The sequence below is a fragment of the Symphodus melops genome (genome assembly GCF_947650265.1).
Source record: "Symphodus melops genome assembly, chromosome: 1".
Classification (NCBI taxonomy): Eukaryota; Metazoa; Chordata; class Actinopteri; order Labriformes; family Labridae; genus Symphodus; species Symphodus melops.
The window spans coordinates 23835831-23851560 of record NC_136691.1 but is presented as its reverse complement, the minus strand read 5'-3'; the positions used below and the strand labels follow the sequence as shown (position 1 = coordinate 23851560).

Here is a 15730-nt window from a genome sequence, read left to right as displayed (position 1 = left end):
AAATCAAGACTGTAATGTTGCGGTGATTCAGGAGATATACACTTCCTCTGCTTTAGTGGAGAGTCACGGCAAACTCTGCATGCTGGCTCCAGATAACTGTGTGTAGCAGGAACCTTGGTTGGCGGCGACGCATCAAAAACCACCATCCTGAGCACTGGGGCCCCCCAAGGCTGTGTGCTCAGCCCCCTGCTCTTCACGCTGCTGACCCACGACTGCACTCCATCCTTCAGCAGCAACCACATTGTGAAGTTTGCGGACGACACAACAGTGGTCGGTCTCATCTCCAACGACGATGAGACGCACTACAGGATGGAGGTGGGCCAACTGGCCATGTGGTGCAAAGACAACAACCTCTTCCTGAATATCGACAAGACCAAGGAGGTTGTTGTCGACTTCCGGAGGGCCCCCACTCCCAAACCCCCCCTGACCATCGACGGTGCTGCTGTGGAGAGAGTGAGCAGCACCAAGTTCCTGGGGGTCCACATCAGTGAGGATCTCTCCTGGACAGACAACACCACATCACTGGCCAAGAAGTCCCAGCAGCGCCTCTACTTCCTCCGTAAGCTGAAGAGAGCACGAGCATCCCGACCCATCATGTGCTCCTTCTACAGAGGCACCATCGAGAGCATCCAGCTGCATCACTGTGTGGCTTGGGAGCTGCACTGCTGCCAACCACAAGACCCTGCAGCGCACAGTGAAGGGGCTGAACGGATCATCGGTGTCCCGCTCCCCTCTCTTCTGGACCTCTACGGCACCCGCCTCACCCGCAAAGCAACCCGCATTGTGAGTGACCCCACCCACCCCTCACACAGCCTCTTCAGCCTCCTGCCATCGGGGAGACGGTACCGCAGCCTGTGGGCCGGCTCTACCAGACTGAGAAACAGCTTCTTCCACCAAGCTGTCAGGAAGCTGAACTCTCTTCCCTCCCTTCCTTCCCCTCTGCCCCCATGAACACTGAACATTGGAACCTCCTCCTGTTTGAACATTGAAACAGAACCCTGGTCACTTATTGCACATTGCACGCATGCACAAGTTTCACCTTTCTTATAATCTTGTTTTATACATTTTATTTAACTTTGTACTTTTTGCACATTTAGGTTTATTAATGTAAATATTATTTATCTTTTTTACCTTGTTTTATTTTATTTACCGTACCCTTTTTTATCTACATTGCACCGTGGGGAGGGGGGAAACGTAATTTCGATTTCACTGTATGTCTGACATATTTTGGAATTGACAATAAAGAAAACCTTGAACCCTTGAACCTCTGTGCGCTCTGAAAGGCCTTCTCGTCAGCAGGTAAGACTGGAAATGATGGTGCTGTCAAACCACTTCATGTGGCTCATCATGTGGATGAATATGATGATAATGACACTTTAGACAGCTGCCATGCAGTCCAGCCTCGTCACACTAACACACACGCGATAAAAACACCAACACAGAAACTCGTGCAATGTCAATGTTCATCTCAGCGGGCTGGCTTTGTGTCTTCATCCTGAAAATAAAAGACAGCACACGCTGACGCACAGATGGTCGAGTCAGTCGCCTCATAACCTTAAAGGTTGGGGGTTCGATCCCCAGCTCCTGCAGCCATATGTCAGATGCATCCCAGAGAAAGACTCTGAACCTCGAGTCTCTCCTGCTGATCCGTGATCTCTCCTCCTGCTGAGCGTGAATGGATGAGTTAATACTAAGGCTGAACGATTTTAGGAAAAGGTTGAATTGCAATTTTTCTGGCAGAAATTGCGATTTCGATTTTTATCACGATTTTCTTCAAATCAAGCTTGTGCAATGTTCTCAATGTACAGTAACATAACGTGACAGGAAATGACATCATACCAGTTAAAACTTTAAATGCCAGAACTCTAAATTAATAGAATGAAAACTAAAGTTAAGAATTGATTTCAGATTTATTTATTAAGAAGAAACACACAGACGGTGTGATGTTCTTGTTTTTAGTGTCAGTTTGACAGAAATCTGGTCATAAGTGTTGGTATATTTTGGGCCTTTGGGGTTGCCGTAGGTGACTTAGTTCACAGAAGTTATGCAACAAGAGAAGCCAACAATGTCTCCATATTTTCTTCTATCTATACGGCTGAAACATTTGCCTGTGAGCGACATTTCATGTTCAGGTCTTGCATTGCTTATTTTGAGTATGTTTAATAAGGTTACAACAATTGATACATTTGCGATGCTAACCTCTTACATTCCTATTCAAAATCTCATATTTTTTTTATTTTTTTATTTATTTATTTATTTGAACAGGGGCAGCGTACAATATACATTAACCTTAGAAAGGAGAGATGCATTGTACCAGGTTGTAGCACTTGTGCTAATTTCCACCTGCAGTCCCTGGGCAGGCTGTTGTTAACCTACAGAGTATGTACACTACAAAGGATTACATTGCATTTAAAACTATCACATACACACTAAAAACATAGTAGATAAAAAGAGGTACTAACTTTCACATACAAACTAATTACATTACATTGTGGGAGCAGGCTTGTTTTAAAAGAAGCCATTTTTTGGCCTGGTGTGAAAAAGTGTTAAAATGTGCACATGTGGTCAGCTCTGTTGGCAACTTATTCCACTCTCTGATGGCCACACTGGAGAAAGCTGAGCTGCCGAATGCTGTTTTACACTGAGGAATCCTACACTGGCCTCGAACCGTCGACCGAGTGGTTCGAGATGTGATTTCTGAGCTGAGTGAGATAAACCTTTTTAACGGAGGAGCTACCATACCATTAACTATCTTGAACAGCAGGCAAATATTTGAGTATATGATTATATTTTCAAAACTTAACAAACTATATTTTTTAAGAATATGACAGTGGTGATATAGCCGCGATTTCTTGTCATGGACCTTAAGAGAGCTTTTGTATAATGATTCCAGGGGCCTTAGTGCTGTTTTACATGCCTGTGACCAACTCGTAATACAGTAACGAAAGTGCGGCATAATCATCGCATTTAAATATAAATTAGAGGCATCTAGAGTGAGAGAGTTCCTAATATATCTAAAATTTGCCATGTTAAATTTCAATGTATTGGCTAACTTTTTAACATGTTTTTTGAAATTTAAGTTTGGGTCAAGAATGACTCCTAAATATTTAATTTGATCTACATTTAAAATTTCCTGACCTTCAATTCTGACTTTTGGTTCAGTTTCACATCGTGAACGACGGTTTGTGAAAAACATAGAAACTGTTTTGTCAACATTCAAAGTTAAGTTAGAGTTTTTCAACCAAATGGAAATGTTTTTCATTTCTTCGGTTAACTTTTGGGCAACATCCTTCACAGTTTTACCATGAATATACACCACTGTGTCATCAGCGTACATTATCATTTTAGCATTAATACACACAGTTGGAAAATCATTAATATAAAGAGAAAACAGCAACGGCCCTAATATAGAGCCCTGCGGCACACCCATAGAGCCTGCTTGTAGGGGTGAAAATACATTGTTTACTGATACACACTGCTGCCTTGCACTGAGAAAAGACTGAAACCAATGTATTGTACTTGTGCTAATAGAGAAATGTCTTAACTTATTTATCAGTAATTCATGGTTTACTGTATCAAAGGCCTTACGCAAGTCAAGAAAGACCGCCCCTACAACTCCTCCACCATCCAGACTGGATTTGATGTCCTCTATTAAATAGCAGCAAGCAGTCTCCGTTGAGTATTGTTTTCTGAAACCAAACTGGAGAGGGTGTAATGCAGCATTGTCATCAAGATGTTCCACAAGCTGCGTTGCAACTACTTTTTCAAAGACTTTGGAGATAGTGGGAAGGATGCTTATAGGTCGATAGTTAGAGACCCGGAGCTTGTCTCCTGACTTGTGTATGGGCTTTACTATAGCAGTTTTCAAAGCTGTGGGGAAGATACTCTCATTTATAGACTGATTTATGACTTTAGTTAATACTGGAGTTAAAATTTCTTTGTGCTCTTTTAAAAAAACTGTATCAATAGCAAAAATATCTTTAGATTTACTATTATTTAAGTGTGATATGTCTTTTAAAACTACGCCTTCATCTACATTAGATAATTTAAAAAATGACTCTTCACAATTAAAGTTTCTTACACAATTTGGTTTCGGGAACTTATCTGCCAGATCCCGCACAGAATTTAAAAAATAATCATTAAAATGGGTTGCCAACTCTGTATTATCATTTTGAATAATTCCATTTATTTTAAGTTGTACATGGTCACAATTTGTTTTATCTTTTCCAAGTAATTTATCCATACTTTTCCAAAGAAGTTTGCTATTGCCTTTTGCATCTTTAATCAGATTTAAATAAAAGTTTGCCTTAGCTTTTCTAAGCTGTGTGGTAACCTTGTTCCTTAGACTTTTATATGTATAATGGTCAGTGGTCAATTTTGATTTAAGAAAGGTCTTAAGTGCCAGATCTCTCTGCTTCATTAGATCCCAAAGAGGGATGCCAAACCAGGGCAGTTTCTTTTTATAAGTTTTATTTCTTTTTAATTCTGTATATTTGTTTATAGTCTCCTGTAAAGTTAAAGTAATATTACTACATGTGTACTCACAGCCTTTACTGTCAACTTTGCAGTCCCAATCTACTTCATTTAAATCATTTGTCAGTGCAATTTGATTTCTCTTGGGAATGTAAAGAATTTTATTTTGACTGCTTATTTGCTGTTTGTCCCTATACCTAGATTTATTTATTTTTCTAGCAACTAGAGTCAGGTTGTGATCTGACAAACCTGTTATTAAGTTGTATGTTTTGGTAACCCTGTCTGGTTTATTTGTAAATATTAGATCAATCAAGGTTTGAGTGTTCTTTGTTAGTCTAGTTGGCTTGTTTATCATTTGAGTCATTTGTACAGAGTTTGTAATATCCTTAAGTTTTTTCCTTCTTGTTTTATCAAGCCAGTTTATATTCAGATCACCCATTAGAAGAGTTTCTTTACTTTCACATTTTTTGAGTATTTCAGTTAAACCAGAATAAAATTCATTTGTTGCATTTGGTGGTCGATATACAGCAAGTAAAAAGAATGACATTTGTGCTGAAAGGGTTAAAGTAACACCGACACACTCCAAAGTTTGTACTGGAATGTCGATTTGACGACTATCGATGCTGTCTTTTACGTAGATTAAAACTCCGCCTCCTTTCCCCTTCCCTCTGTCCCGTCTGTAAACGTTGTATCCTGGAATTGTAAACACGGATAAAGGGGTCGTGGATGTTAACCAAGTCTCTGTAAGACACAGGTAATCAAGATTTGAGTCCAAAAGTAAATGTTCTAACTGTTCCGTCTTTGAAATCACACTGCGTATGTTTATATGTCCGCCAAATATTCCTTTTGGTTTTGTTTTGGGATTCCATAGTACCGATGCATGATTGACTGTTTGAAAAAGTTTTGTGTTTCGTTGTTTGGAGGTGACAAAAGCCTTCAGCGAGCCGAGTTCAGCGTTTTTAGACGCACAGCATGCTTGGATGTTACCTTGTAGCATGGGGGTCACTGGTGTTGCCGAGGATGTATTCAGCTGCGGTGAATGTCTTGAAACCATAGGGCCAGGGTTTGCATGAACATCTCCGCATAGTAGTAACATCATGCAAAGAATCGTCGCATTTTCCCGTTGAACTGCTGCGTGACGAGCCACTCTCCGTGCCCGTGGCTGACCACGGTGGTCATCCTTGCAAACGGCTTGTCCACCGTCCAGCACGTTAGAGTAGATTATGTACTGGCTCCACGAGTCCAGGGGAGCAGCAAGCGTCTTTGGCACACCGCCAAGTGAGGTTGAGCGTTTACGAGCAGCCGTCCAACTCCCAAACATTTGCGTAGTAGTGAGAGCCATCAAGTAAAGCAACACAATTAGCACACTTAAGGCCCGGGCCCTTTTTTTTTTTGTCAATGGCCACAAAGTCCATGTTGTTACGGCAGTTGTTATATCAGGCGGCTTTACAGATTTCTTTGGGAAAGGTGAAACATCAGTGCCTGCCATGCTGCTGCTACCATAGACGTTAGCATCAAGCTAGCTGACTTTTCGGTTGTTTGGCATATTATGAGATGAATAACTTCTGTTTTGGTGTCTGTTTAGTTTTACAGCTTCCTTTATTAAAGACTGGACAAAGAAACTTCAGCTTCTTTATTGGAGGAAAACTGTTAGCTATCTGTCGAGCTGTGTATCAGGCTAAAGAAGTCACACAGGGGCAGAATAGACGGCGTGTGTAAATTGACACAACAGCTCCTGGGTCAGTCAGGAGAAGCACTGCCAAAAACCGCGGCTTTGACAATCACGTGATCGCGTTTTTTGAAATTGAGATTTCGATCAAATCGTTCAGCCTTATTCAATACTGATGGACTCTTTACTCTGCAGCCTCTACCATCAGTGTGTGACCTGCAGAGTAAAAGAGCTTTGAGCAGTCAGAAGACTAGAAAAGAACGATACAAGCTCAAGCTCCATTTAGGGTTTGAAGATGAGAGGGGAGGCCACGTCATCACTGACTGATGTTTAACCCTGCACTCTCCAAACTGTGGCTTCACAGCGCTCCACCTTCTTGTCCACAGTCAGGAGCTCTCTAAACCCACAGGACAGTGAGGAGCATACAAGCTCCAGGGTTAAACACACAACCCCCCGTCAGACAGACAGACAGACACACACACACACACACACACACACACACGGAAATATTTAGAGTTCTGCAAACACTCTTCAGCTGGACAGACTCAGTGTATGACCCACACAAAGCAGTCACTGCAGTGTAAGCATGAAGCAAAAACAAGAGCCTCCTTTATCACTCCACTAAATGACTGCAGATGAGGTCATTCCCATTGAAGCCACAGTGAGTCCTATTCACTGATTGTGAGCCTACAGCGTGTAAGACAGAAGGTTGGCCAGATGTGTCAGCTGATCACAGCGACCCGCTCTGATCGAGGATGGGAGTGACACGAGGACAAACAGGAAATGAGTCGCAGCATATCACACACACGTGCTGCTGGTATCACACCTGTCAACCTCCAAACGGACGCTTCTCAAAGTTGAGAGGAGAGGACAGGATTAAAGGGTGCTACTCGTTTGATTTTAGGCGCCCCTTCAATGACCAGGGGACGTGGCCTGATTCAAGGCTGTAGGCCTTAGTGATGATGCGTTCAGTGTTTGGTTTGGTACAGTCAGATCTGTGCTGGTAAACACTGAGGATGTTTGATAAGATTCCTCCCTGATGGTTTTCATGACGTTGAGACGGTGTGTGTGTGTGTGTGTGGCCTCATTTATTTACAATGAGCACAGAACACACTGCTCATTAGTCACTCATTAGTAACATCTGTTTGACAGTGTAGAACTCTGTGATGAGCTCTGTCTTCATGCAGGAGACGACAGAAAGTTAAACACCAGGGTCATTCACCGTGACCAAAGAGGTGAGCATGTGACCACGGGGCATGATGGGAGATGGGAGCCTTGAGATAACAACTGAAGTGTGTTTATGGTAGTAGGGCTGCTGGTTTGAGCACAGAGTGTGACATCCTGACTTCCTGTGGCTGGTTGTGTTGCAGCACGCTCGGCCCGGCCGGTCACTCTGAGTGTGAAAACAAACAACAGTGATCCTGTCAGACTGTCTTTCCTGTGTCATCTGTTCCGCCTGTAGGTGGCGATAGAGTTCTATGTGAGTCAGAGTGAAGAGATCAATCACATGTCATCAATACAGGCCGTGCATCTGTCATTTCTCCTGCTGGTGTCCAATCAGATCTCAGATCAGTTCAGATCAATAGACTCAGGTCCTGGGATGAGTCCACGCTCCCAATGTGCTAAATCAGCAACATCTAAAAACATTCAGGATAATTATCACCCTATCAGCTCTGTAAACTGTCAATAACACAAACCTTCTCCATCCTCTCAAACTACATCACACCTGTTAGAACACAAACCTTCTCCATCCTCTCAAACTACATCACACCTGTTAGAACACAAACCTTCTCCATCCTCTCAAACTACATCACACCTGTTAGAACACAAACCTTCTCCATCCTCTCAAACTACATCACACCTGTTAGAACACAAACCTTCTCCATCCTTTCAAACTACATCACACCTGTTAGAACACAAACCTTCTCCATCCTTTCAAACTACATCACACCTGTTAGAACACAAACCTTCTCCATCCTTTCAAACTACATCACACCTGTTAGAACACAAACCTTCTCCATCCTCTCAAACTACATCACACCTGTTAGAACACAAACCTTCTCCATCCTCTCAAACTACATCACACCTGTTAGAACACAAACCTTCTCCATCCTCTCAAACTACATCACACCTGTTAGAACACAAACCTTCTCCATCCTCTCAAACTACATCACACCTGTTAGAACACAAACCTTCTCCATCCTCTCCGGCGGGTGTCCGAGTGTGTTGAAATTAACAACACAAACAGTCTACAGTGTGGAGCGTCTAACTGAACGAACTGAAGCAGCTGACTGATGCTAACACTGAGATAGGATGAGAGTGGTCCAGCCCACCTTCCTGCTGTCCTATAATGAGTGACTCAGCATGAATGCAGATAGAGTTACCTCTCTGTCGGAGACTATGGCTCATTTCCTCCTTGAGCTGACAGTCAGTCAGCAGACCGCTGAAACACAACACAGGATGGAATAATAATTAAAAGGAAGAGCTGGCAGAGAAAAGCCTGTAAAGCGGCTCTTTTCGGAGCGGCTCGAGGGGCTAGTGAGATTAAGGATGGATTGGAGGAGAGGGAGGAGAGAAAGGGCGAACGAGAGATGAGGAGTGATTCGAGCAGATGGTGGCAGGAAGCCAGTCTCAATCAAAAACTTCAAAGGAAAGCAGCAGGGCACAAATAATTCATTGTCCTGTCGTTTGTTTTGATGAAGTTAACATTTCAGAAGTCCTGTTAGCAGCCGAGGAGCCGAGGAGCCGGCACACGTCAGGTCGCAGGGAAACACACCGATTGGATGGGATTACTCAACCGCTCAGGTCAGCTGAAACTTCCAGCTGATTAGGCCCTTTTAATGACTTCATGTTGACATTTGGATATGAATAATTCAAGCTTATGGTCACATCTCTGGCATCAGCGTAATACAACGTCACATCAATGACTGTGCATGGATTAGCAGCATGGCATGAAGGGAAATCAGGATTAGTCTGCATTAAGACGCCGACAATGACGCAAAAACCAATATCAGAGATTTACAAACTTAATGAGTGGTTCATGAATCCATCCTTAGTGAGTTCATGAGCATGAGTTTCACGACTGATCACGTTGAAGGTCTGAACGCAGCTCGGGGTGTCGTCGTCTCTCCGTTCATACGACAGGTATGATTAAAAAGTTGAAGCTATATAACAACTTCTAAGCTAGCTCACGATCCTGCAGAGGACACATTTATTCCAAGCAGGGGAAAAGAAGCCGGCACTGAAGTGTTAAATCCTGCAGTTCCTGGAGTGTCCACTAGAGGCTGGCTGCAGCAGCACAGGAAGTCACATACACACCCATTCAAAAAGCCTGTTTTTACAGCAGACATGAACATGTTTACGGCAGGTGTGATCAGCTCGTGTCTCGGTTGGCGCGCACTGCACAGGCACGGCTGATAGGTTTTATCATTTTAATTCTCATTCACAATAAGGCGGACAGCTGACATGATTGACAGGTGGGCGCCATGTGACTTATTGTGACATCGAGGCCGCCATCCATGGGACTCCACGCCCCTGCAGGAACAGACGGCTACGCTCCAATGTTTCAATAGAACCTGGTGTTTCCAGCCAGGTTCAGTGACGATGGCTCACATGATGTTTACAGGAAGTAGTAATGTCTCAGTAACGTTGATAACTTCTACTCCTCCGCTCCACACATTAACGCAACGATAATCTGAATGGAAATTGCAATAAAAGCTTAAAGGGGACATATTATGAAGAATCCACTTACATTTTTTAGGTAACTTGAGTGTCTACGGACCCACAGCATGTGAAATAAACCCATCCAGTTCTTTGTTTGTGGCCTGCTTAAGTCCCAACACTCTGTTTCAAATGTTCTTAGTTTGTGACATCACAAGTTGGATTCTGTTGAGGGGGGGGGGGGGGGGGGGGTCATTGCATTTAAAGAGACACATACACCCAAACGGAGCGTTCAGAGAGAGCTGGTTTCTACAGGCTCACAAACCCCCTCTGCTGCTTGATTCATCTGATATTTGGAGCAAAGCTCAGAAACACTGATGTTTCATGTCGAGCACAGGGTTCGGTATATGTCCCCTTTAACTGAGGTTTAATAGCAGCAGTTCAACAACAACCGGCGTGTTAGAGGCCAGTAACAGTGAGCAGAAGATCCAGCCATCTCTCTGATTTATTTGCGTCCGGCTCTCAGTCCAGACTTAAACCCCGACGAGGGACTTGAGTTAGTGTCTTCATTTGAATCAATGAACAGGACCGATTTATTTTAATTTCTAATTAGCCTCGGGCTGACCTCGTTAATGCCTCATCAGGACGGGACAACATCAGTGGCTGCATTCCAACTCCGAGCTCCACTTCCTGCACAGCACTTAGAGAGCTCCTGCCGCGTCAACCTGCAGCGCCTGCGAGGCAGGAGCCCTTTCAGCAGCTGTCAGGGCTCGTTACCATGACGCTTCACAGCCTCATCACCATGACGATGCTGCTTATCAACCCACCCGCGATAAGCTGACATCAGCGCTGGGTGCTGCGTGACATAACACAGAAAACAAGCTGACCGGCGTTACGAATGCATCGTGGCCCTCATGGTTGAGGAATGTGCTCCCGTCAGGCGTCTTTGACCTTCACGCCGTGGAGCTCTTCATCTATGTGAGAGACAAAACACAAGCCTGCCGGGCTCTGCACTGCTGTTGTCAACTTTTTGGGATTCTGTTTTTTTTTTTCACATTTGAGGGCTGAAAAACAACAGTGGATCAGCTGGCAGCTGTTCTGCAGCCACGTCCCGGCTGCAGGTCGCTGGACGCATCCACACAGCGGCTCACGGCTCCACCTTCGCTCTCTGAGAGGCTGCAGTGCTAAGAGTCCATCATACACGAAGCAAAGTGGGGCTCAGTGTGTTGTCTGAGGACACATCAGATCAGACAGCTGGAGATCGAACCCCCGACCAACTCTACCACTGAGCCACAGCTCAAACTCACTGCTCATCCACAGCTGTGTGTGCTGCACGAGAAGGTTCAAAACAAGTCACAGAAAGTTAAAAAAAAGTGGTGAGGAGGAGGAGGAGGAGTGTGGAAGTCTGTGTTTCCATGGTGGGACACTCGGACACAACAAGCGGCTCTATAAAACAAGCGGAGCTATTGTTAAGCACCGCCCGGCCTGCAGAGAGAGTCCAACAGCTGGATTCAATCAGGGGGCTTTCTTAAAGGGGGCCGGCCCCGTGCACCCACGCTGCACGCCTCCCCTCTGAACACGCAGAGTTAGATCATGGAAGAAGAAGAGCAAAGCATAAAAGCTGATCTGACCTTTGACCTCTCACTGCATGGAGCAGAGCGGCACACACACACACACACACACACACAAACAAAGTTGAGATCTGACAAAAAGTGCTGCGCTGTGTTCCACATGTCGGAGCAGATCACGCTGCAGCTCTGTGCTTTATCAGCAGCCTCCAGCCTTTTTAAGGACATCTACATGAGGGGGGCTCTCTGCACCAGGCTGACCCCATCAAACGCTTCACAACATCTTTTTATTTCATGCATTTCCTGAGATCCATGCATGAGCAGGAAAACAACGACGCTGCAAAGATTTAAGAAGTGTAACAATATACTGTTGATTAGAAAAGCAAAGATAGGATGCAGAGCAGGAAGCAGCACAGTGCGTTTGTTTCTTCTGCTGACAAGGAGAAGACCAGCAGCACAAGAGGAAGAAGAAATCAGGAGATTTTGAGGGCGCGACAGGACTTTCCGGAGAGTTCCGGCTCGTCCAGGAGCTGCAGCTCTACGACGACGGCTTCACAAAAATGTCTCACATTTCAGCTGGAAACAAAGTGACTCGTCTTTAAAGGTCTGTAAACTTGTGGCTCTGATCTGTCCTCCCATTGGACGCACTGAGGGGTCGCTTCTGAGCGATGTCTAATGATGGCAGAGATCATCATCATCATGATTAATCAGACATGACTGAAACATCAACTCTAACTTCACACTCTCAACACTTTTACATCCTGAACTTTTTGATAAACAACCAAAATATAAAAAGAAAGAACAGTTGATGAACTATTTTGTCGTTTTCATGGTTGTGAGAAGACATCGACCCTTACGTTACTTCACTGAGCTTGGGATCGTTTCTTGGTCCTTGAAGAACATCTGTGAGAAAATCAATCTGACCTCCTGATGAGATGGGTTTTTTTGGGGGGGGGCGACATGTGCCATCATGAAGTGTCTGTGAGCAGGCTTCCTCTGGCTTCTCCTTTGCATGCTCGTTATGTTTTGACGTTGCATGGGGGGACATTCACGGCTATATTTGTCATGCCCCCCCCAGCTTACAAAAGTGCGCAAGCTGTTAAACAATCACAATGTGGCATTAAATAAACCCATCAGCAGTGCTGCTCAAACATAATCCCTCTTTGCAGTGTGGGTGGTGCAGCAGAGAGCCATTCCCAACCCGTGCACGTCCTCAAATGTAACACACACTCTGCCAGTGTGCGCCCTCTGATAACACACACGTTATATCCAACACTGGAGCATATTTAAAACCAGTGCTGCTGTCAGTGACATGTGAAAGCAACATGTTTTGAAGGTATCATCTCAGCTGTAGTTTTCCTCCTGGAGCTTCGCGTGCACACTTTAACCATGTTAACACTCTTCTCCATCATGAATTAAAAGACAAGCAGGAGCTTCTTACCTCATGACGAAAGGCTGTCAGGCCAAATATATCACTAACTCCTTTGGGTGTCGACGACGGAGGACCGGGTGGCTTGTACTTTTCACACACACAGGCACACACATACACAAACACACACACGCGCACACAAACACACAGAAAAAAAGAAAAGTTCACTGCTCGGTTCAAAGCTACAGGCGGATAGATGAAAGGGAATCCGGCGGCGTGACAAGACGCTTCACAGTTTTTCAGGCACTCCGGTAAAAAAATACAAAAAGATTAGAAAAAAAAGAAAAGAAAAAGAAAATGTGGATTTAAAAAAAAGAAACGACCAAACCCTACATGATCTAATGCATCGCGGCTTCGCGACGAGTCACTTGGGAGAAAAGTGGGCAGTAGTCGCGTTTCTTGGGTCTTTTTTTGACGCACTTCGGTCGGCGTGATGCGGCGCTGTGCCGCTCGGTTACCGCTCTGCTGCCGCTGCCTGCTGGCTGCAACACGTGCTGCGTTCACTGACATACTGGAAAAAAAACAACGCCTACAATTTCTAAGTTAATAATGCCATATCTTTTATTTAAATGTTGAACATTGACTCATTTTGGTCCTTGGATTTTTTGGGGGTACAAAAAGCAAGTCTCTTGGATCCAGTTTACATGCACACGGTAAACTAGATGGCTAGTTGAACACTTTATTGTTTTACTTTAAGTGGATATAGTTAGTGTATCAAACGTGCAACAGTGTAATTACATTTACTGTGAGGGACATTATTTAAGGCTGTAAGACTAATTCGGGCTACTTATTTGAGAAGTAAAAAGAAAGTAATGTATGTAGTTAGTGTTCCCTTTCTCCTGAAACTCACACCTAAAATTCTACTCAAAGAGAAACTCTTTAGATATGCGCTCTGATGGCTGTAAAGCTTGCATTTCCCACGGCACATGAAGGCAGCAATTTATGCAACTTGGGGGACGTAGCACGTACCAGTTGCCCCTGACAACCGTGTTGGCTCTGTTCCTCTCCTGTGATGTTGAGCTGAGCCCAAAGAGGACAGAATATATATTTCAGTGTGCAGATGTAGAAATGCTTTCTCTGATATCCCAGAAAATTATTTCTGACAAAACATCCTGTGCCATAAATAACAGAAAACAATAAACAAGTTTTTAGACCTTCTATCAGTTAGGCGAAATGTAATCTATAACATGTGCAGTTTAATCATCTGTATTTGAATTTAACAGGTGAAAAAGTCATGTGGATAAAAGTTGTTGAATTAGGAGCTAAGTACGGTTTATTTGGATACAATGAAAATTCATTTTTCCACACGTCACAGAGATCAGTAAAAAGGGGTTCAAGGTCTTCAATATTTCAGATGAATTCAGTCTAAATGGTATGCACCCCCCTCCAAATGTTTCTCCAGGTGTGGCATGCCTCCGGTGAGCGTGTGAGGTCATTGAGCTTCTTGTGAGCGCGGCTCAGATAATAATGATGATCAGTATAAACATGATTGTTGCAGCACAAAGAAAAGAAGACAGACCTGTGAGGAAGACCATGATGATGTGTCATGATTACAATATGTCACGGTAGTCGCTCACATGTAAGGACTTGGAACCAGAGGGTCACCAGCAGGTCAAGTCAGAGGGTTGAGAGGGAGCTCGACAGGGGCCAGTTCACTGCCTGAGCACTGCCAAAGGGCCCTTTGAGCAAGGTAACGAACCCTCATCCTCAGCCCCACCTCAGACATCTCTCCATCAGTTCATGTCCAGAGGCTGTGTGTGTGTGTGTGTGTGTGTGTGTGTGTGTGTGTGTGTGTGTGTGTGTGTCTATTCTTCTTTGACATTTTAAAACAGTCTGAAGATCCAAAACAATATTCAACAAATAAAGGTATAAGGAAAGGTAATATAATGTAAATGGACCTAAGCTTGTTTAGATATTTTCTAGTCTTTGGAGGACTCACTGATGGTGGAGTCCGCCGTGTAGAGAGAAGTAACTCATCCATTCATTCTCAGAAGCCCCAACATGGGCTGAAGTGTTTTACCCGGGGCAGAGGCAGAGGCTGGGGATCAAACCCTGGACCTTCAGGTTAAAGGACGATGAACTATCACAGACCCACATCCGCCCCCCCGACAGGGAGACCAGCGTCTCTCCCAAGTCCACACAGCGTGGCCCTTACAAACTGCTGTTTAGCCACACCTCCTCCACACCTTCCTTCCACCAGTATGGACTCCAGTGATCCTCACAAGAGTTCAGAACATCCACCTTATCATTAATTTGGTATATTTTTGTTTTCGGGGGAGTTTCAATAATACCCAAACGATCCTGTGTGCGCCTCATGTACGGAGCCTAAAATCCTCCATGCGGGTGGCCAGTGTGCAGGTCTGACCTGCGACTTCCTTAATCACATGTTGATTCTCTCTCTCTCTCTTTCTCAGTCTCCCTGATTTCCACAGTCTGATCCCCCCCTGCATAAAAAAGACACAGGAGCTTCTGTGCCACAGTCAGCTGACACCGGCTGTATGACTTCCTCCTGTGTGAACGTGTAAGTTGGTCGAGGGTTTGTTTCTTCTGTTTGGGGGTCAAATGTGAAACTTTGATTGCCTGTGTTATCCGTCAGAATGTACTCTATGTGTGGTAACCTCTCAGAAGAGGTGAGGTGTGCCGTACTGCATGTGTTTCTGTATTAGTGTGTGTCTGTGTGTCTTTCTATCATCTGTCCACCATCAGCATAACTATAAGGGCACAGCAGCAAATGAAGCCCGAGCTTTAAGCCACTTATCCACAGAGGACCAAAAGAGGCTTAACAGAGCAAGGGCCAACTCGTTCTGTTTACAGACAAAAATTAAAGCATCACTTCTTTATTGAGCTCGGTTGGGGGCTGTGTGTGTGTGTGTGTGTGTGTGTGGGGGGGGGGGGGGGGGGGGTTGGCACAGATCTGCCTTGACATGTTTT

At 44.5% G+C, this 15730-nt stretch overlaps 1 protein-coding gene across 1 annotated transcript in view; it reads right to left on the bottom strand.

Annotated features, from left to right (window-relative positions):
• enah (ENAH actin regulator) overlaps positions 1-13287 on the bottom strand; it is a 124954-nt gene extending 111667 nt beyond the window's left edge. Inside the window, exons 1-2 of the mRNA XM_079339332.1 lie at positions 13133-13287; positions 12812-12889 (exon numbers count right to left, since the gene is read on the bottom strand). Of these exons, the coding sequence (XP_079195458.1) occupies positions 12812-12816 (5 nt within the window). The 5' untranslated portion in view covers positions 12817-12889; positions 13133-13287. The remainder of the gene's footprint in view (positions 1-12811; positions 12890-13132) is intronic.
• Positions 13288-15730: the final 2443 nt, after the last annotated feature.